The 21,840-nt window shown below is 40.9% G+C and overlaps 1 protein-coding gene and 1 long non-coding RNA gene across 8 annotated transcripts in view; one reads left to right on the top strand and one right to left on the bottom strand.

The window, feature by feature from the left end:
• Positions 1 to 11,712, top strand: part of LOC148147652 (uncharacterized) — a 287,296-nt gene extending 275,584 nt beyond the window's left edge. For all 3 annotated transcript variants that reach the window (XR_015759605.1, XR_015759604.1, XR_015759603.1), the window contains 3 exons: positions 686 to 1,863; positions 5,150 to 5,276; positions 11,587 to 11,712. This is a non-coding gene — a long non-coding RNA (uncharacterized LOC148147652). The remainder of the gene's footprint in view (positions 1 to 685; positions 1,864 to 5,149; positions 5,277 to 11,586) is intronic.
• Positions 7,871 to 21,840, bottom strand: part of bcas1 (brain enriched myelin associated protein 1) — a 147,321-nt gene continuing 133,351 nt past the window's right edge. For all 5 annotated transcript variants that reach the window (XM_043710235.2, XM_087994946.1, XM_043710239.2 and 2 more), the window contains 2 exons: positions 11,232 to 11,510; positions 7,871 to 8,581 (listed from right to left, as the gene is read on the bottom strand). In XM_043710235.2, the coding sequence (XP_043566170.2) occupies positions 8,507 to 8,581; positions 11,232 to 11,510 (354 nt within the window). In that variant the 3' untranslated portion in view covers positions 7,871 to 8,506. The remainder of the gene's footprint in view (positions 8,582 to 11,231; positions 11,511 to 21,840) is intronic.

Genomic DNA, 21,840 nt, shown 5'->3' with positions numbered 1-21,840 from the left:
ATTCCAAACTGCTTTTGAAAAGCTGAAAGTCTTTTTGAGAAACATCCCTGTGCTTTCGGCTCCAAACTTTAACAAAATATTTAAAGTGACCATCGGTGCGAGTAAAACTGGATTAAGGGCTGTACTCCATCAGGAAGACACATCCAGAATAGGGAGACTAATTGGGTGCTACTGCAATAAAACTAAAGACTCATCAAAAATAATATTTCACAGCAGAGAAGAACACTCTTGGTTCATTAGTTTGACTCTGAAACACTTTGAGACATATGCTTGAAGTGAGTGCAGAGAGACCATAGTCGATATTATAAAATCAGTAAAGTTTTGTGGAAATGATTAAGATTCAGAATGATAGGTTATTCCTTTAGAACTCTTGCCTTCAATCTGCGTCAGTTAAAAATCACCCATGTTGTAGGGAAATTAAATGTAATTGCAGATGGCCTGTGCAGTACTTAAAGAGATGACTTGGTTAGAACTGAAAAAAATAAATTGACCAAGTCTATTGAATGAATGTGCATATGAGAATGTCTGTTGTTTTATACATGTTCAATTCTATTACATTGTATGTAATGAAAGTGAATTATTTCATTAATCAAGCAGGGAAGTGTTACAATGATGAGTTGAAACTTGAAAGACAGTGGGCATCTTTAGATTTCAATTCCAAAACTTGTGTTTTTTTTTACTGCAGATGGCTAGCTGGCAAAAAGGTTTGTGTGGATCGTACAGAATATAATACCTGAGTGTGTCAGAAAAACTTCAAATTAAGAGACAGTGACTTGAGGTAACAAGGGTCCATTGAGCCCCTGCTCAACAGTAGGGACTGAACATTCTTATGTGTACCAGCCTGGATTCAAGTGGAGCATGTTGTGAAGATCATATTTGAAGATATGTCCCATAGTTATCCCTGTATTGTAGGTAAAGATGCTCTCTCACTCTGCATGCTACATGTCAGGCAGACAAAATGGAAATAAGAATACAAACACTCCCTGAATGCTGGAAATCAGTGACAGTCAAAAGGAATCAGAGTGACTAAATCTCAATTAATTTGCAACTCTAAAGATCATCAAACCAACTGTTCCAACTACCGATGTCAACCCACCTGGTAACTACCACTAAAACAGGTGCATTTTCATCTATCCAGTCTTCGCATACAAATCAGAGACTAATCTATATTCTGTTTCTTAAAAATGTGTGTGTTGCATTATAAATCTTCTTCTTGCCATTAATTAATAAACTTACTCTTTGTTAACTCAAGAAAGCCTGCTTTACTCGATTGAAAAGTAAGTTCATTTGGGTCCGAGAGAGGCATCTGCAAGGGAAGGGATCTATTTTTAAATAAACTTTGTTGCAAGCAACCAAAGGCACTGCTAAATAAAGAAGGGGAACCTTCCTCACCAGGGAGCTTGACAATTTGGTGTTTTCTGCCTCGAACAGTAATAAATTGTGGTAAATCTTTCCTGGGTTCGACTGAAAACAGGCCAAAAACCAAAACCTTCTGTGCAGCAAATTGGCCACTGTGCTACAACCTTCTGGATGTTCATACCTCTGCTTCAAGAAAACTTGCAAGTGAGCTAGAAAGATAGCAGTCACTGACACTGACAACTTGGATTCCGACCACCATGACTCTGGAGGTTGACTGTTTGTAAAGGCATTGGAAAAGGAAGGCAGAAATAAAAAGCAAAGTTGGCTGAGAGGACTACCAAAAGAAAACAGAAACCAAAGTATATTTTGTGCCTTCTAGCCCACTGTCATCGTCTGCAGCAAATTTAGCAGAAATTGCTGTGACAGTGCAGGGCTCCTAGATCGCACCAAATCATCATGTTATGAAACAACAGAATGCCACATACATACTTCCTCATTTACCAGGTTGGTTGTAAAACTGTGTACTTTGGAAATTTGGCTTGTTTTTACTTAATTTGGTCAAGAAGAAATGATTCCTAAGATATTGGATAAATGTAAGGTGCTGCATTTTGGGAAAACAAATCTTAGCAGAACTTATACACCTTAATGGCAAGGTCCTAGGAAGCGTTGCTGAACAAAGAGACCTTGGAGTGCAGATTCATAGCTCTATGAAAGTGGAGTCACAGGTAAATAGGATAGTGAAGAAGGCTTTTGCTATATTTTTCTTTATTGGTCAGAGTGTTGAGTACAGGAGTTGGGAGGTTATGTTGCAGCTGTACAGGACATTGGTTAGGGCACTTTTGGAATATAGCATGCAATTCTGGTCCCCTTCCTTTTGGAAGGATGTTGTGAAACTTGAAAGGGTTCAAAAAAACATTTACAAGGATGTTGCCAGGGTTGGAGGATTTGAGCTATAGGGAAAGGTTAAAAAGGCTAGGGCTGTTTTCCTTGGAGCGTTGGAGGCCGAGGGCTGACATTACAGAGGTTTATAAAATCATGAGGGGCATGGATAGGATAAATAGACAAAGTCTCTTCCCTGGCATGTGGAAGTCTAGAACTTGAGGGCATAGGTTTAGGGTGAGAGGGGAAAGATATAAAAGAGACTTAAGGGGCAACATTTTCACACAGAGGGTGGTGCGTGTATGGAATGAGCTGCCAGAGAAAGTGATGGAGGCTGGTACAATTGCAACATTTAAAAGGCATCTGGATGGGTATATGAATAGGAAGGGTTTGGAGGGATATGGGCCAGGTGCTGTCAGGTGGGACTAGATTGTGCTCGGATATCTGATCAGCATGGACGAGTTGGACCGAAGGGTCTGTTTCCATGCTGTACATCTCTATGACTCTACATTCCAAAATATTATCCTCTGATTAAATCTTCCAAAGGAGCACCACTGATCAGTAAAATATTGCATTCTTTATGACCTTGGCTACTTTAAAATTATCTACCTGTGTTCAGCCAGCAGAGGGGGTATTGGGAACATCATTGCCAACAAAATTAATCTTTTGAAAGGTTTCCAGGATTCAAAGCATTTATTCATAGAATCACAGTTATACAGCAAAAAAAAAGGAATTGCTTTAGCTGAGTTGGCTGGATTGTTGGTTTGCAGAGCAGTGTAATGCCAACTGTGAGGGTTCAATTCCCATCACTGGTTTGAGGTTACCGTGAGGGACTCTCCTGCTCAAGCTCTTCCTTTGCCTGAGGTCTGGTGGCCCTCAGGTTGAATCACCACCAATTGCTTCTTTCTAGTGAGAGGGGAGCCCTATGGTCTGGTAAGACTATGGTGATGCAATACAATACGGCAAAACACAGACCCTTAAGTCCAATGCCTCTGTACCAACCAGACATTGCAATCTGATCTAGTCTCATTTGCCAGCATTTGATCCATATCACTCTAAACCCTTCCTATTCATTAACCCATCCAGATACCATTTAAATGTTGCAATGATACCAGCCTCCACCACTTCCTCTGACAGCTTATTCCATATACCCAACAGCCTCTACATGAAAAAGGTTATCCCTTAAGTCCTTTTTAAATCTTTCCTCTCTCATCTTAAATCTATGTCTTCTAGTTTTGAACTCTCCCACCCAGGTAAAAGACCTTGGCTTTTCACCCTATCCATGTCCCTCATGATTTTATAAACCTCTATAAGGTCATCTCTCAGCCCCCAATGTCTTGCCTACAACTCAAACCGTCCAGTACTGGCAACAATCTTGTAAATATTTTCTGAACCCTGCCAAGTTTAGCAACATCCTTTCTGTAGAAGAGTGACCAGAATTACACATAGTATTCTAAAAGTGGCCTCACAATGTCCTATACAGCCACAATATAACCTCCCAACTCCTTGACTCAATGCACTGACCAATGAAGACATGCGTGCCAAATGCTCTCTTCACCACCTTGTCTACCTGCGACTCCACTTTCAAAGGAACCATGCACCAGCACCCCCAGGTCTCTTTGTTCGCAACACTCCCCTACTATTGACTATATAAGTCCTGCCCTTATTTGCATTTCCAAAATGCAACAACTCACATTTATCTAAATTAAACTCCATCTGCCGCTTCTCAGCTCATTGGCTCATCTGATCAAGGTCCTGGTACACTCAGATCATCTTCTTCACTTTGCACAACACCACCTATTTTGGTGTCATCTGTAAACTTACTAACCATACCTTCTCTATTCACATCCAAATCAATTATATAAATACTGAAAAGCAGTGGATCCAGCTCTGATCCTTGCAGCACACTGCTGATCACAGGCCTCCTGCCCAAAAAGCAACCCTCAACAAGACTCTCTGTCTCCTACCTTCACACTAATTTTGTATCCAATTGGCTAGCTCCCCTGGATTCCATGTGATCTAGCTTTATTAACCAGTCTACCATGCATAGCTTTGCCGAATGCTTTGCTGAAGTTCAAACAGACGTCTACTGCTCTGTCTTCATACTTCTGTGCCATCTCTTCAAAAAACTCAATAAATTTAGTGAGACACAATTTCCCACATACAAAGTCAGGCTGACCATTCCTAATCAGTCCTTGCCTTTCTAAATGCATGTAAAACCTGTCCCTTAAAGTCCTCTCCAACAACCTACCCACCACTGATGTCAGGCTGGCCGATTTATTGTTCCCTAGCTTTTCCTTCCCACCTTTCTTCAATAATGGCACCATATTTGCCAAACTCCAGTCTTCAGGCAACTCCTTATTTGAAGGCCTCCTTCATTTGAAGTAGGCAACTGTGGGATTTAAAACAACCATTTACTAGTGTTAAATGTTAATGAATTTACATCCAATATTTTCTTCCACCTTCCAATGGAATATTCTTCATATTAAAAATTATATTCAAACAATTCACAAATTGTCATGTCTTGAGTTCTGTAACTCGACCCCTCAGGCTGTGTGCCTAACAAAGAATATACATTGTGAAGATCAAGAATATTGAAAATGCATTAATGCAAATCATAATGGAACATAGTATACAAAGAAAAGTTTATTTGTATATTTTCCAATTTAAAATGATTTACTCACTGTTTCTAAACATGCCATGGAATATATTCTGTTAATATTAAGACTATTGTGATCATACTGAGTGGAGCCTATTGCATGGAAACAAGTTGAATTTTATTGCAAATTCCGTAACATTCAAGTTCAAATATTTTATAATTTGTTTTACAAATTTTAAAAATAAAATATTCGGTTGGAAAAAAAAATCTATCAAAGGTGTTCTTAGTTTCCTGTTCTTGATCATTTTTCAGAAATATCTGTTGGAATACCAGCATGGACAGTAGATGAGCAGAAGATTGTGCTTTGCTGTAAATCTCGTCAATTAGATAAATTGCCATCAGTTTAAGATCTACAATGAAGATTAGCAGCTTGACTAAGGTATTTAAAGACAGCACCGGCAAGATTCAGCATTTGCAGGAAAAGGGGGTAAAAGGGGCTATTATATAATCTTAAATATATAATACTAAATTAATCTTCAGTTTGTAAATTTATCCTTGGTAACAGGGAATTAATTTACAAAGTGTCTGAGGCTATAAATCAAAAGCTGCTTGAGCTCAACAGCAAACTGAACAAAGCAGGATATCACTCTACAGATTTTGACCAGAACTGCCAAAGATGTAATATCAATCAGATAAAAGCTTGCTTTATTCAAATACAGGAACACAAATAGGAGTTTGTACAATGAATGAAATTTTAATTGCTCGAAATAATAATGAACTGTATACAGATGAATCAAAAGTAATGCATACATAGCCTGAAAGGCAATGTTCTGAAACAGTTCAGTACTTGTTGGCAATAACTCAGAGAACTCTGAGTTTTAGCAGCAATTAACACATGATGAAAGCTTTATACCATAATTACGCTGTGATGACATGTAAAGGTTTTTTTTCCGTGAAGGTTTAATTCTGATCAGCTTTTCAAAATTCATGTAGCCAGAGTATAACTTAAAATTGTTCAATTAACCTTGGATAATAACGGAATAATTAGAGGAAATAGGATATAGGAAATTAAGGCATATAAACTAAATTAAATAGACTGCAATTATCCTAAGTCTTTCGTTGCTAATGTGTTAATGAACATAAAAGATTGAATTATAAAATTAATTTCCAAAATATATAGACCATTGACATATCGATAAATATTCATTAAGAATTTCAACTTTTAAAATTATGATATTAGAAACCAGAGCTTTCTTCAATCATGCAGACATTCAAAGTTTCCTCAGATTATTTAAAAAGTTAATAAAATGCATTATAAACAAATTTATCAAAAATTAGTAGAAAGTTGCTGCATTCTTTTCTTAAATTAAGGATTGGATATCCCATTTGTACTGATGTGGCATAAAATATTTTGCTGTGTGGCTTATTCTGTGTTATGATGAAGAGCGATATTTAATGCTCAACTATAGAGCCAGCATCAGTCCTGTTTTGCCTCTTTTTAGGAAGGGCCCCTAATTAAGGGCCAATCAAGTGGTTAAGTGGACAGTGCTGAGATTCCCTGGGGTCAAGGGCACTTGAGTGGGGAGGATAAAGGGAAAACTGACAGGCACGTAGCTGCTGCTAATTACTACACGCACCCAAGGCCTAGGATTGCCTATGGACCTAGGCACTATTGAAAGATGGTTCTTGAGGCATCAGAGAATGGGGTTCATGAATGAGGGGTGGAGGAAGTTGGCAGTAAGCCTAGGACTTGGCTGTTTCCTCCCTGGAATACTGGCTTCCTCAATCACACTCCAAGTACTTTTGAATGAGGTATCCCCTGGAACCCACAAGCAATAAAGAGCGAGTTTGTTTGGCACCATGAATGGCTGGATAACTCTCCATTGGTAGGTAAATATTGGCAGTAGCAGGGTGACACTGTAGACATTAAAGACCTCAGTTGGCAACAGGACCAAGTGGTCATGGTAGCCCCTATACCTGGCCATTTTGCTTGAATAAATGACCACTCCACCAAACTCACAACAAAGAAGGGCACATTCACGGCCTTTTCTTGAGTTATCACTAAAATTAAAGTTCTAACTTGGTTTGACATGACAATGTTTAGACTCTCTGTAAACCTAATTCTAGTCATGAAAGCTGTAATTTATTACTAATACAAACACATCTGTTATTAGATAGTATATACAAACTATAATATTCCCCATCAGCTTTTTTGAAATTAAAATGTTTGACCATTGCTGCCATGTAATTTAAAACCTTTAAAAAAATCCTTAAAATTCACTGTACAAGGAGGCTCAGAATGTGTTCCACGCTAATAGCATATCTCACTGTTTAATCATTATTTTGACTTAACTCTTTGATTTGTGATGTTATTTTAACTTGTTGCAGCTTAAGTGCCTTGCAACACGCTGAAGACAACTTGCTATACTGTGTGAATCCTCTGAGGGCAGGTTTCTTTTCCAGATGCTGCTGCTTCCCAAACCACCTCCTGAGGAGTTGGGGTGGGGGGGAGGGGGGAGGGGTGGGGGGTGGGGGGAGGTGACATATCCTTTGTTAATTGCAGAAGCCTCAAAATGAGTGTTAATTGGATGGGGACAGGATGTTTGCCCAACACTCAGAGTGAAGTCCTGCCTCGGAGAGATGCTGTCCAATCTGATTGATCTTGCAACTCTCTAGCCCCCGGCAGTGCCGCTGAAAGCAGTGGCCATATGTACAAGCAGTTCCCAGATTCTCAATGCAGGAGGCATCTCAGAGTGGGGGGGGGGGGAGGGGGGGGAATGTGAACCCTAGGCTGGGGCATGGCGACCTTGATTGTGAGGTCAGGGATGTGGGGGTTTTTGGGAAGGGAGGGTTTACCCATTAAAGGAAGGGCTCCCTTAAATCTTGAGTGAGACCTTGCTCTTTCAGTCTGGGACATGAGCAATGTGACCTGCCAACTCCTCAGAAGGTGGTTTGGGAAACTGCACTGTCTGGGAAAAAAAACCTATACTCAGAGGTTTCACAACAGCAAGTTGTCTTCAGTGTGTTGCAAGGCACTTAAGCTGTAATGAGTTAAAATAACACCACAAATCAAAGAGTTATGTCAAAATAATGAATGAACAGTGAGATACGCTATTACCGTGGAACACAGTCTGCTACTGAGCTTCTGCGTCAGCCTCAAAATTAAAGATGAGCTGGAATGCGCCTTTAAGTAGTCAATAAATGCCCACATTTGGATGAGTGCAGGGAGGTGTCCCTAGACCTCACCCGGCAAAAGCCTGTTGACAAGAGTGAGGATGAACGAAAAGGAAGGCCACCCAGGGAATTTCATGGGCCCCACCTATTGCAAACTTTCCAGTAGTGGACTGTAGATTTTACTCCTGATGTTTGTACATAAACAATTAGAACTAAATGACTAATATGTTTAGTGAAACTATACATTTTTATCAATGCACTTACCTAAAACATGAAAATGATGGGTATTCTAAATCACATATAGCTTTAACGATGCTGAAATCTTTTGAAAGTACACTAATTAATTATCTAGAAATATGGTCAGAAATATATTCTTGGGCATGGCTGGAATGCTGATAGATACAAAAGGAACAGTCAGAGCTGTCCACAGTATGTGATTTCACCAAGTGTTAAAGCATGTTGCCAAGCTTCCTTGAATGAAGGACTACGCTGGTATCACTTTGTCTTCCCTGCAGGAGAGATAACAACAGGATCTGTTTGCACTGCAACATCTGCTGTCTTTTTGCCTCCCTGTGAAGCATAAAAATAAATTGCAGACAATTACAGCAATGATGATCATCTACATATAGTTTTATCACTTTTACATCCAATAATTTAATATTTTATGCTTGCTTTACTTTATTTTTCTCCTCTCTGTCTGAATAAATTTCCTTTGCTGAGGTGCATTGCAACAAAGCCAGTGCAGCACAGGGACTGCTTAACTGCGGAGTACATCACAACTGAGTTTAAACATACCCCGCTATGCTATTCATATATGAACACTTGCAATAGCGCATTCTATTTGGCAATTGTGAATGGGAACCTTGATTGTGATATTTTTCCTTCCCAAATCTATGATGTTCCAATCCATTATAGTGCCTCTATTACAGCCGTTTTTAAGATCAGCTAACACAATGTAAACATTCTTTTAACTTGCTTTTTCCTTTTTCTGTTCTGGCAATAACAGTGATATATTTGATTGAATAGAACCACTGATTAAACAGCATTCAACCAAGGTTAATGGACTGTGGAAAAATGCAGAACAGTTGGTTCTTTTCAAAGGAAAACTAGGTTGTACCGGAGGAAAACTAATGATGAATATTTTTTTGTTGTCTGCCAAATTGTGGTACCTCAATACAAGTGGACATTATTTTTAATTTGAGCCATTCCATTGAGTCATAGCAGACTATTCAACCATGAAGGTCATTACAATCCTGTCAACTTGACATCTGCACTTTGGTTGTTTCAGCTAGGTGGCTATAAAATAATGATTTGTAACAAACATTCTTTCTGATATTCCTGTCTGTAACACAAGTTAGTGAGACCAATTGCCACTGTAAATAGAAAAATAGAACTTGCCCTACATTTTCATATGGCTTAAAGTCTGTTCAGCTTCCTGAAAAGGCTTTATTAAGTATTAAGCAAATTGTGTAGAATTTATATTTAAGCCCACCCTTTTAGACTAAATTTCTAAAAAAAATTGTTCATCTTTAAACATCTTTAATGCTATCCAACAAAGATTAAGAAACCTCCAAAGCTTTGGGATTACACATTTAAGATAGTCATGGTGAAGGACAAAAAGAAACACTAAAAATATGTAACAAAATAAAAGAGCAAGACTATGTTGATTGATGATAATATCAGTAATTTACTAATTCTGTTCAGGCATCTTAATTGTTACTCCTCTTGATGTGTTCATAACCAGATTTTGAAAATGAGTACCTCAGGGTTGATATGAAATGGTGATTATGCTGTTATATTTCTGTTTTATTTTAAAACATTCCAATCATGTATAACTTGCACATGAAGGGTAAAAAGTGGGTGCAGGCATCTATATTTATTATACTTGTATGTCTACATTTTGAAATTTAAAAAAACACTCAAAGCATCTATCATGACTAATAAGTCACCTACAAGATAAAACTGTGCATTAAACTTCAGTTTTTCTAACTATTAATCAAATTATGATACAAGAATATCCTTCATGACTGTGAATACTGAGACCAATTATAATCACTGAACAGGATTGCCTCCTTCACTGGATGATCTTTCAATTCTCCTCTCATTAAGCCCCCACCTTCTGTTGGATCTGGTTTACTTTTCCAGACATTAGGAGCAATATCCACTAGGGATTATTCCATTGAGCAGAAGGAAAAGCTAAACGCATGACCAGCTGTGCTCACTGATCCAAGCTGGGGGTTAATCAGCATTCATGCAGAGGTAGAATTATCTAAATATTGCACTGTACTAGTACTATGATAAAATAAATACAGTGGAATTATTATCTGCAATCCCACTAGTGCTTCTGCGAATTATGCAGCTAATCATTTTGGCTTGATATAGAGATACGATGCATATCAATAACACTTGTGAGTAGCTATAAACTCGGTTACAATCTGATTATTTTGAAAATAATGTGGACCACTGATCAGAAGTGGTCTGTTTGCAAAGACTTTAAGTGGAACCATATCGACCACACTAGCTTGCAATTCATTGTTAAATTCTACTGAAAAGTCATCTGACTACATGTTAGACTTAGTCTGTCTTACAACATTTTCTGTGTTAAGTTCTTAGTCACAGCTGGAATTTCCAGGAAGGCATATTACCTCAGGGAGAGTGGGTGTAGCAAACACAAAGGAAATTAAATTGTGAGTTAAACCATAATACTCCAATGTGCTGACAAGGAGGTGCAATGCTTAGGTTTGAACACAAGTCATGCACTGATTTCTCAGTACGACAGCTGGGAAAATGTGGACAAGCGTAAGAAAAATAGCTAAAAACATGAACTGTAAAGAAAACGTGTATTTTCCCAACTACCCGCAGCAAAGTAAATGCATGTTTCAATGTCTGCATCATTATTAGTGATTGCTAGTCGAGTTTACTAACTATATATTCATGAAAATTTATTTCTATTTAGATCCTCATGAAGATGCCATTAAAATTTGTGGTCTCTAGCATTCTTTCGTCAATGCAGTTCAGGATAAACTATAAAAAGACGAATAATGCAAGTGGGAAAAATAAAATAGCAAAGATTAGGGAGCAAAGCTATCATTATGGTTTAACAAAATCCTCAAACTCCACAAAAATGACAAGTTATATAAATTTGTAGTTAATTTAGTTTTGAAATGCTTAAATGGAAAAGGCTGTGGAATCTTATTTTATCTGAGCTTCCTTAACATACCAATTGTTTCAGGAACACCCCAAATGATTGCTTCTTCTCCAGTCCCTTCCCTGGGGTTCTTTTGACTTTGATGTCATTGCCATTGGGTATTGGCACTGAAGCAGCATTCTGTTGCTGAGCAGGAGGAAGGTCTTCCATAGATTTTGCTCTCTGAGGTTCTGCTTGGTTGCCTTCTGTTGCTGATTTTTTCTGTTTCGAATTGTCTTTCCCTTTCTTTGCTGGTGTATTTTCTCTCGTCTCAACTCCTTTCTTCGCCAAATCATCTGCCAAGCTTGAGTCCTGCAAAGGAGAAAGCAATGCTATCAGAATCTTAAACAGTAACATGAAAACTTCTCATTGATTTTTGCACTTCCAGTAAACTGAGACAGAAAACAGATCATTGAGCTGTTGATGCAATATCAACCATAGTGAAGAGGTAACTGTGTGGCTGGAGAGATGGTGTGCAAAACAAGGTTTCAGACCTCTGGAAGGAGAACAGTATTGGAATTTGGGGAGAGGAAGAAGACTACCAGGGGTTTAGCACTGTCTGTGCGGCAAGGCTAAGTCGTTTCAGACGTTGACAGCTGCATTTAAAACAATGCAAGTCAATGAAGGTAAGTGAACTAGCTCATGATGAGAAAAGGATCATTGCTGCACTGGAATTGCATCCAACAATTAACCTCCACCTTGTTTCCCTGTGAAAAGGTACAGAAGGCTTCAGTGTAAAAATGTAAAGGGGCACTTTAAATCCCAGTCAGCATTGGACATGTGCTCTCTAGTGCTGATCCAAAGATCTGGACCACTTATATGCTGGAAATTGAAGCTGCCTGGTATAGAAGTTAGTTTTTATATTAAGTTGCTTCTTCTTCAAAATAATCAGCTGATTGCACAATTCTATTTAAAAAAAATCACACAACACCAGGTTATAGTCCAACAGGTTTATTTGGAAGCACTAGCTGCTCTCTGTTGGACTATAACCTGGTGTTGTGTGATTTTTAACTTTGTCTACCCCAGTTCAACATGCGGCTCCTCCGCATTAATTCTATTCAAGGCATTCCATTACAAGGTAGCATAACTTAGGCACCAAGCAGAAAAGACATCGAGCTTGATTTTAACATTGTTCCTTCACCTGCTCAACATCAGAATCTCTGAAGTCATTTCCCAATCCATGAGTTCCCAGCAGCACTGTGGATGTACCTGCACCAGATGCAGTGTTCAAAATGGTATACCACTCAGTATATCATTGTCTCTGGTATGTCTAAGAACGGACAATAAACTGTGTCCCAGCCAACGACTCCCACTCTCATGAACAAATCTAAAAAACATGCTGCGCAATTCCAAATTTTTAAAATGTTAAATCTTGCCAAAGTTAAGTCTGTCAGCTGGATTTGAAGTAATATTCCAGGACAATGCTTTGTAATGGTCTTTTTAAAGGCCTTATAAAGATATACCCTGTACACAGGGTGGTATTTGAGAGATGGGTGGGGGTTGGGAAGAATAATAAGAAATGGGATGGATTAGTATTGAGAACACAGCAGCTTCCCAAATGGAGGCCAACTGAGGGTATTCGGGAGGGGGGGTATCTATATGTTGGGAAGACTGCACAAGTATCCTCTGGGATGGGTGGAGGGGGGGGTCGCTGCTGCCAGCCTTGAGGGTGGTGTCTCTTTTGCTTGGCAACCTTTTGGTGCCAAGTGTCCCTCACATAGGAAGACCACCGGCTACTTAATTTGACCCCTTCCCTTCCTGTCACTGGAGTTTGCCTGATTGTTCCTGGTGAACCCATCCTACTTACCCACCTTACAGCATTCCTTAGCTGCATTCATCCTTGGGTCTTCTGAAATACCTGTAGTAGCCACTACTCTCAGGAGTGCTGTTTTTGAAGATTTGCTGGTTTATGATTGGCCAGCAGCTCTTGAAGGAAGGGTATCAGCCTACAGGGACCTGGAAGCCCGGAGCTGAACAAATAGGTGTCTGATTGGTTTTTATTCAGGTAGGGAGTTGGGGCACACAGGAATGGCAGCTCTGGGGTTGCTACATCATCTTTAACTATGAGCACTAAATCCAAATTTTTATTTATTTTCCTTTTATTTTCCATTTAGTTGCAACTGATAGTATGGACCACCTTCTATGTCTGACAGAAAAAAATGACACAGTCTGTTCTTTCCTGTTGGAAAAATCTTGCATTTCTACGACCATTCTTGTAAATCCATCTTGCCCCTTCTCCAGTGCCTCTATATTCTGTTTATAATATAGCACTGGCACTTTATGCAATACTTTATAATTCTATAAGATGTAGGAGCAGAAAGGGTCTTTCATTGTGATCATGCCTGCTCTGATATTCTTCAAATACATGTTCCTGCCTTTCCCCATAATCTTTGATTCCCTTACTGATTACAAATTTGTCTATTTCAGCCCTGAATATAATACAAGTGTAATCTAACCATGATCTGAGAAAATTATATCATAACTTCTCTGCTTTTCAATTGTATCCCTCGAGAAATAACTCTGGATTTCCTTTTCTATTGTTTTATTAACCTTGTAATCTTAGCTAGCTTGCCCCTGCCACAGATAATCCAAAACATCATTACTATTTTTACCTCAACAAAATAGTATAGACTTGTCCTGCAATGTTTATAGGTTAGGAAAGTCACCATTCATTATGAGACTCTCTGTCGCTTCTTCAGAATTAGCTGCAGAGTTTCTTTATGTTGACATCAATGATGTAAAGAGTAGATTCAAGCCAACAAATCTTTTGCCTGTAAGATCACTGGAATGAAAAAGTGATCTCACAGCAGAAAACAAAGCCATACCTGTTAGATATAAATAATACGGTAGTTATCCTGCACAATATTTCTTGTGATTTCCGAAAAGGCACAAAAATAAGTTTTATAAGTAATCATTAAGGAATACGTACCAGGTAAACGTCCTTCCCATATATTTATGAGAACAAGATGCCCATTATTCATTTAATTTAAATGCAAATTAATCAAATAAATAAGGAGCTGAGCAGTATCTGGCATCTCTTTTTGGCTGCCAGTTGAATACTATTTCACAGCACTGTTGAGCTTATGGTGCTTAGAGCTCTAGATTTCTCCATTGAAAGCAACGAGTAAGAGAGGTTCCTAGAACCAAGTGTAAGTGAACAAAAATAAGTGATGTTCCTAACTGAAAAGCCAAACACTGCAATGTGCCTTCTCATGATAAAACGAGTGAAGAAATATTGAGAAAAAGAATTGCCAAGGGTATGTTTTGTGCATACGTGAAGGAAAGATTACAGTAACCCTTAGCTTTGATTATTCTTCAGTACAATTTTTTTTAAATTAACTACAACAGCAACCGTTAACATTGCTAGCTTACACCTTTGCAGTTTATTAACCAAATCTGCTTTTAACTCTGCACAAGTGAATGGGCTTTGAAAGAGTTAAAATCTCATTGAAAGAATCCACATGAATTTGGGAATGCTCTTCAGGACTTCAATTTTACTTTAGTAATTCTATATAGAATTTAAGGTTGAAAATTTATGGGAGTGGTGCCCTCTCTTTTTCTTGAGAATGTTGTTGCTGGTGTTTTGTTCCCTTTGTATTCGTAGTCTTTCAGTGCATGTATGAATAAACATTTCTCATAAGTCAACCTAACTTTAAGTACCAACATTGAGTGTGATCCTGTTCAGCTTAAGCTGGAAAATGCCCATGTGCATCTATCTCGTGTACACTGATAAGATAACAAGCTGGATCTCAAAACCATTCAAATTTCTTCGATTCAAACCTAATGGGTCAACTGAGACTATGCAGCAGCCTGACTGATGTTGGTTGCTGTTGGAGGGAATCCTGAGGGCCAGGATGTACATGTATTTGGAAAGGCAAGGACTGATTATGGATTGTTAATATGGCTTTGTGCGTGGGAAATCATGTCTCACAAACTTGACTGAGTTTTTTCAAAAAGTAACAAAGAGGATTGATGAGGGGAGAGCAGTAGATGTGATCTATATGGACTTGGGTAAAGTGTTCGACAAGGTTCCCCATAGGAGACTGATTAGCAAGGTTAGATCTCATGGAATACAGGGAGAATTCGCCATTTGGATACAGAACTGGCTCCAAGGTAGAAGACAGAGGGTGGTGGTGGAGGGTTGTTTTTCAGACTGGAGGCCTGTGACCAGTGGATTTCACAAGGTTTGTGAAGGTTTGTAGCTCAGGTTAAACTAATAAACTGAAAAGACCCAGTACAACCCATGGACAAAACCAATGTTATCTACAAAATTCCATGCAAGGACTACCACAAACACTACGTAGGAAAACAGGAAGAAAGTTAGCTACCAGGATACATGAACACCAGCTAGCCACAAAAAGACACGACCCCCTCTCCCTCGTAACCCTACACACGGATGAAAAAAAAACACCATTTCGACTGGGACAACACATCTATCCTGGGACAGGCTAAGCAAAGACATGCCAGAGAATTCCTAGAGGCCTGGCACTCCAACCACAATGCCATAAACAAGCACATAGATCTAGATTCCATCTATCAACCTCTCAGAAAACGAACAGAAAATGACATCACCACAAACCCCAGGAACCCCATCCAGGAGAAAGATATAAATAGAAAGCAGGAGACAACAGCTTCGCTTCACTTGGAGGTCGCCACTGATGATGCTACCTAGCCAGGTAATGAAACGTCTGGATAGCAAACCTACACCCTAAACCAGTGGAGTGCCACAAGGATTGGTGCTGGGTCCTCTACTTTTTGTCATTTACATAAATGATTTGGATGTGAGCATAAGAGGTACAGTTAGTAAGTTAGATGACACTAAAATTGGAGGTGCAGTGGTCAGCGAAGAAGGCTACTTCAGATTACAACAGGATCTTGACCAGATGGGCCAATGGGCTGAGAAGTGGCAGATGGAGTTTAATTCAGATAAATGCAAGGTGCTGCATTTTGGGAAAGCAAATCTCAGCAGGACTTACACACTTAATGGTAAGGTCCTAGGGAGTGTTGCTGAACAAAGAGACCTTGGAGTGCAGGTTCATAGCTCATTGAAAGTGGAATCACAGTTAGATAGGATAGTGAAGAAGGTGTTTGGTATGCTTTCTTTTATTGGTCAGTGTATTGAGTGCAGGAGTTGGGAGGTCATGTTGCGGCTGTACAGGATTTTGGTTAGGCCACTGTTGGAATATCGCGTGCAATTCTGGTCTCCTTCCTATCGGAAAGATATTGTGAAACTTGAAAGGGTTCAGAAGTGATTTACAAGGATGTTGCCAGGGTTGAAGGATTTGAGCTATCAGGAGAGGCTGAATAGGCTAGAGCTGTTTTCCCTGGGGCGTCAGAGTCTGAGGGATGACCTTCCAGTGACTTATAAAATCATGAGGTGCATTGACAGGAGAAATAGACAAAGTCTCTTCCCTGGGGTGGGGGAGTCCAGAACTAGAGGGCATAGGTTTACGGTGAGAAGGGAAAGATATGAAAGAGACCTAAGGGGCAGCCTTTTCACTCAGAGGGTGGGACAGGTATGGAATGAGCTCCCAGAGGATGTGGTGGAGGCTGGTACAATTGCAACATTTAAAAGGCATCTGAATGGGTATATGAATAGGAAGGGTTTGGACGGATATGGGCCAGGTGCTGTCAGATGGGACTAGATTGGGTTGGGATATCTGGTCGGCATGGATGAGCTGGACCGAAGGGTCTGTTTCCGTGCTGTACATCTCTATGACTCTATGACTTTGTTTGGGTTTCGCTGTTTGAGTCAGCAGGTATTGTTCATCACTGATTCCTGCAGAAGTGGTGGTCAGCTGCCTTCTTGAACAGATTCAGTTCATTTGCTGTGGGTCGACCCACAATGCCATTAGGGAAGGAATTACTGGATTTTTATCCAGCAACACTAAAGGAACTGTGGTATATTTCCAAATCAGGATGGGCAGCAGCTTGGAGGAGAACATGCAAGTATTTCCATGTATCTGCTGCCCTTGTCCTTCTAAATGAAAGTGGTTATGGATTTGGAAGAAGAAAGAATTAATTGATATGTCCAGTCATGTTATGACAAAACTCGGTGTTGAAGAAACATGAATCCAGGCCTCTTGGCTCAGAAGCAGGGAGACTATCACTGCGCCACAAGGAATTTCTTGCTTCCTCATGTTTCTGGTCAAATTAACCATTGATTGTATTACATATCACCAAACCAATTCTAAGTTACCTTTAAAAATAACAAGCTATCTCAGAGAGACCATGGTGAGCTCATTTAATACAACATGAAGAGAAAGAAAGAATAAAAGTAACAAACCACAAATACTTTGAAAAATAGATAAGAGTGAGGTGGAAGTTCTAGAAGACTAGGTGGAGTTTTCATTTCTGTGGCTACGTGGAGGTGTAGAGGTAGTTATACCTGTAGCTTATGTGTAGCTATAGAATAATAATGTATAATAAACGATAATTCTTGTTTAGAACAGAAAGTTAGTTGATATTTTCTGTCAACCTTGGTTTGAAAGTTAGGCAAATTGACTTATTTGAAAAAAAATCTTTACCTCTGCTTATGACTCTGGGAATAGTGGGGTTTGATTTGCCATGCCCTGGCCCAGTAGGTTGTTACAGTGTGCTGAAGGGGAGATTGGATATGGCCCACCACATGGTGAGAACTTCTTGAAACGGCTTATACCAACTCCTCAGCAGGAGTCAATATTGTAATGAAACTTTGGGTCAGGATGGCACATCACAGCACTAACAAAATTTTATGTTTATCTATGCAATTTTTGTGACACAGAGCAAAAGGAAGGGCCAGAAAAGAAAAGCCCAGCTCCCAAGCCCATTTCTCCCAACCAGTTTCCAGATGACCTCTTTGAGGAGGAACAACCAGGACTTTCAGAGAATGAACTGTCAACGCATTCCAGAACCTAACCTCCTCCAGTGCAGAGACACCCACCTCAATGGGGAACCTAGCTTGAGTAGGTTTGGGTTCACATTCTGGTGAGTACACTGACATTGGCCTGAAGATATAGGAGGAAGAAATCATCAAATCACAGAAGCCCCACAGTGTGGAAGACTGGTCATTTGGCCCAATAAGTCCACGCTGACCCTTCAAAGAGCGTCCCACCATGACCCATCCCCCTACCCTTTCCCTACAACCCTGCATTCGCTGTGGCTAATGCAACTAACTTACATATGCTTGATGTCTCTGACACTCACAGGACTCATGGTGAACAAAGTTCTGTTCAGCTCAGTACAGATGATGAGTCTTTGGACTTAGCCATTAATGAGCTGATAGAGATGCAGAAGCAAGCAGGGGAACATCTGGTGGAAGTGCCAGAGATCATACACAGACATGGAATGATGGGTAGGGGAGACTCCAATGCCCACATTCTATCTGATTTTGTAAATCCAGCATGGAAATTTTTGCTGTCGCCATAGATCAGTGACAGCTGCAGTAGAGAGCCAGGTTCAGCAGAACTGTCAGTATCTGCTGGACAGATGATTGGACTTCGCTCCAATGCTTGAAGGCATTCACTGGCTCAGCGAGAGGGGACAAAGGAACTTTAACCTCACTCCAGGTTCCCTAGCATCTCAAGTGGTGAGGGAGGTGTTGTTGTACGTGAAAAGGGAGGAGAAATGACAGGTAGGATCCCAGAAATTGTCCTCCTAGGTCATTCCAGAGGTGCTCTCCCACATCACTTTCCCTATGCGGCGCACCCAAGTGCCTTCACCAGCTTCAGAGTTTGCACTGTGCAGGTGACCCCCAGTGGGTCAGCACCCTTTACTTTGCCAGAAGATGTCTGTTAACGTCATCTGAGGCAAAGCACTGAGCAGGTTTCCACAAGTTCACCTGTACTTACCAAGGTGGCATCACTTCATGGTATAAGCGATAGAAAGATTAAAGAATACTGAAGCCCCTTTGGATGCATGGATGTTAACTTTCAGGACACTACACTAGAAATAAATGTAACATTTGTATCTGTGTTCCTGTGGTTTCATCCAATCTACTAAGACTTGTAGCTGCATATCTTTTTATTGTAGATTATCCTGAGGTGCCATTTTGACCCTACATTCTTATATCCTAAGGTTTAATGTTGCAAACAGCTATGAGACAACTTACAGGTGTCAGCTGGGACAACACCAACCTTTTGCAGGCAGGTGCAGAAGCTCTATAGTTATGTTTGAAAAGTTAATCAGTGTTTCTTTAAACTAAACATTATCACTTCCATGTGTGGCCACCATGTAAGCCTGCAGGAGTCCATATTGAGGATCCAGTCAACAAACTAAAAATGTGCTTATTGGTACAAAAGAAGCAAAATATTTTACAATGTACGACAAACAAAGGATTTTAATCTTTCACAATTATTAAGAAATGATGACAGTAACACCTCAGGGTCACTGTTGCCCATAACATCTGAGTGTCCACAAAAATCTCCACACAAAGCAATAAGGAGTGACAGTGCAAAGTGCAGTAAAGCGTGACAGTACACAGTGCAGCAAGGAGTGATAGTGCACAGTGCATTAAGGAGTGACAGTACACAGGGCAGGAAGGAGTGACAGCACACAGGGCAGGAAGGAGTGACAGTGCACAGTGCAGTGAGGAGTGACAGTGCACAGGGCAGTGAGGAGTGACAGTACACAGGGCAGTATGCAATGAAAGTGCACAGTGCAGTAAGGAGTGACACTGCACAGGGCAGTGAGGAGTGACAGTACACAGGGCAGTATGCAATGAAAGTGCACAGTGCAGTAAGGAGTGACACTGCACAGGGCAGTGAGGAGTGACAGTACACAGGGCATTGAGGAGTGATAGAACACAGTGCAGTATGGAGAGACAGTACACAGGGCAGTAAGGAGGGACAGTGCACAGTGCAGTAAGGAGTGACACTGCACAGGGCAGTGAGGAGTGACTGTACACAGGGCATTGAGGAGTTACAGAACACAGTGCAGTATGGAGTGACAGCATATAGTGCAGGAAGGAATGAAGGTACACAGGGAAGTAAGGAGTGACAGTACACAGGGCAGTGAGGAGTGACAGTACACAGGGCAGGAAGGAGTGATGGTGCACAAGTGCAGTAAGGAGTGACAGTACACAGTGCAGTAAGGAGTGACAGTACACAGGCAGTAAGGAATGACAGTGCACATCGCAGTAAGGAGTGACAGTACACAGTGCAGTAAGGAGTGACAGTACACAGTGCAGTAAGGAGTGACAGTACATAATGCAGTAAGGAGTGTCAGTGCACACTGCAGTAAGGATTGACAGTACACAGTGCAATAAGGAGTGACAGTACACAGGGCAGTGAGGAGTGACAGTACACAGGGCAGTGAGGAGTGACAGTGCACAGTGCAGTAAGGAGTGACAGTTCATTGTGCAGTAAGGAGTGACAGTGCACAGTGCATTAAGGAGTGACAGTACACAGGGCAGTAATGAGTGACAGTGCACAGTGCAATAAGGAGTGATAGTACACAATGCAGTAAGGAGTGTCAGTGCACAGTGCAGTAAGGATTGACAGTACGCAGTGCAATAAGGAGTGACAGTCCACAGGGCAGTCAGGAGTGACAGTATACAGGGCAGTCAGGAGTGACAGTGCACAGGGCAGTGAGGAGTGACAGTACACAGGGCAGTAAGGAGTGAATGTGCACAGTGCAGTAAGGAGTGGCAGTACACGGTGCAGTAAGGAGTGACAGTGCACAATGTAGTAAGGAGTGAAAGTGCACAATGCAGTAAGGAGTGACAGTGCACAGTGCAGTAAGGAGTGACAGTGCACAGTGCAGTAAGGAATGACAGTGCACAATGCAGTAAGGAGTGACAGTGCACAGTGCAGTAAGGGGTGACAGTGCACAGTGCAGTAAGGAGTGAAATTTCAGACGGCAGTAAGGGGTGACAGTACACAGGGCAGTAAGGAGTGACAGTGCACAGGGCAGTAAGGAGTGACAGTGCACAGGGCAGTAAGGAGTGATGGTACTCAGTGCAGTAAGCAGTGACAGTGCACAATGCCGTAAGGAGTGACAGTGCACAGGGCTGTAAGTAGTGACAGTGCACAATGCAGTAAGGTGTAACAGTGCAAAATGCAGTAAGGAGTGACAGTGCACAGTGCAGTAAGGAGTGACAGTACACAGTGCAGTAAGGAGTGACAGTACACAGGGCAGGAAGGAGTGACAGTGCACAGGGCAGGAAGGAGTGACAGTGCACAGTGCAGTAAGGAGTAATAGTACACAGGGCATTAAGGTGTGACAGTACAGTAAGGAGTGACAGTACACAGGGCAGTAAGGAGTGACAGGACACAGGCAGTAAGGAGTTACAGTGCACAGTGCAGTAAGGAGTTACAGTGCACAGTGCACTAAGGAGTGACAGTGCACAGGGCAGGAAGGAGTGACAGTGCACAGGGCAGGAAGGAGTGACAGTGCACAGTGCAGTAAGGAGAGACACTGCACAGGGCAGTGAGGAGTGACAGTACACAGGGCATTGAGGAGTGATAGAACACAGTGCAGTATGGAGAGACAGTGCACAGTGCAGTAAGGAGTGACACTGCACAGGGCAGTGAGGAGTGACTGTACACAGGGCATTGAGGAGTTACAGAACACAGTGCAGTATGGAGTGACAGCATATAGTGCAGTAAGGAATGAAGGTACACAGGGAAGTAAGGAGTGACAGTACACAGGGCAGTAATGAGTG

The sequence above is a fragment of the Chiloscyllium plagiosum genome, unplaced genomic scaffold (genome assembly GCF_037043375.1).
Source record: "Chiloscyllium plagiosum isolate Xiang-an unplaced genomic scaffold, Cpla_swu_hap1 HiC_scaffold_15, whole genome shotgun sequence".
Classification (NCBI taxonomy): domain Eukaryota; kingdom Metazoa; phylum Chordata; class Chondrichthyes; order Orectolobiformes; family Hemiscylliidae; genus Chiloscyllium; species Chiloscyllium plagiosum.
This window is presented reverse-complemented; position numbering and strand designations above follow the sequence as displayed.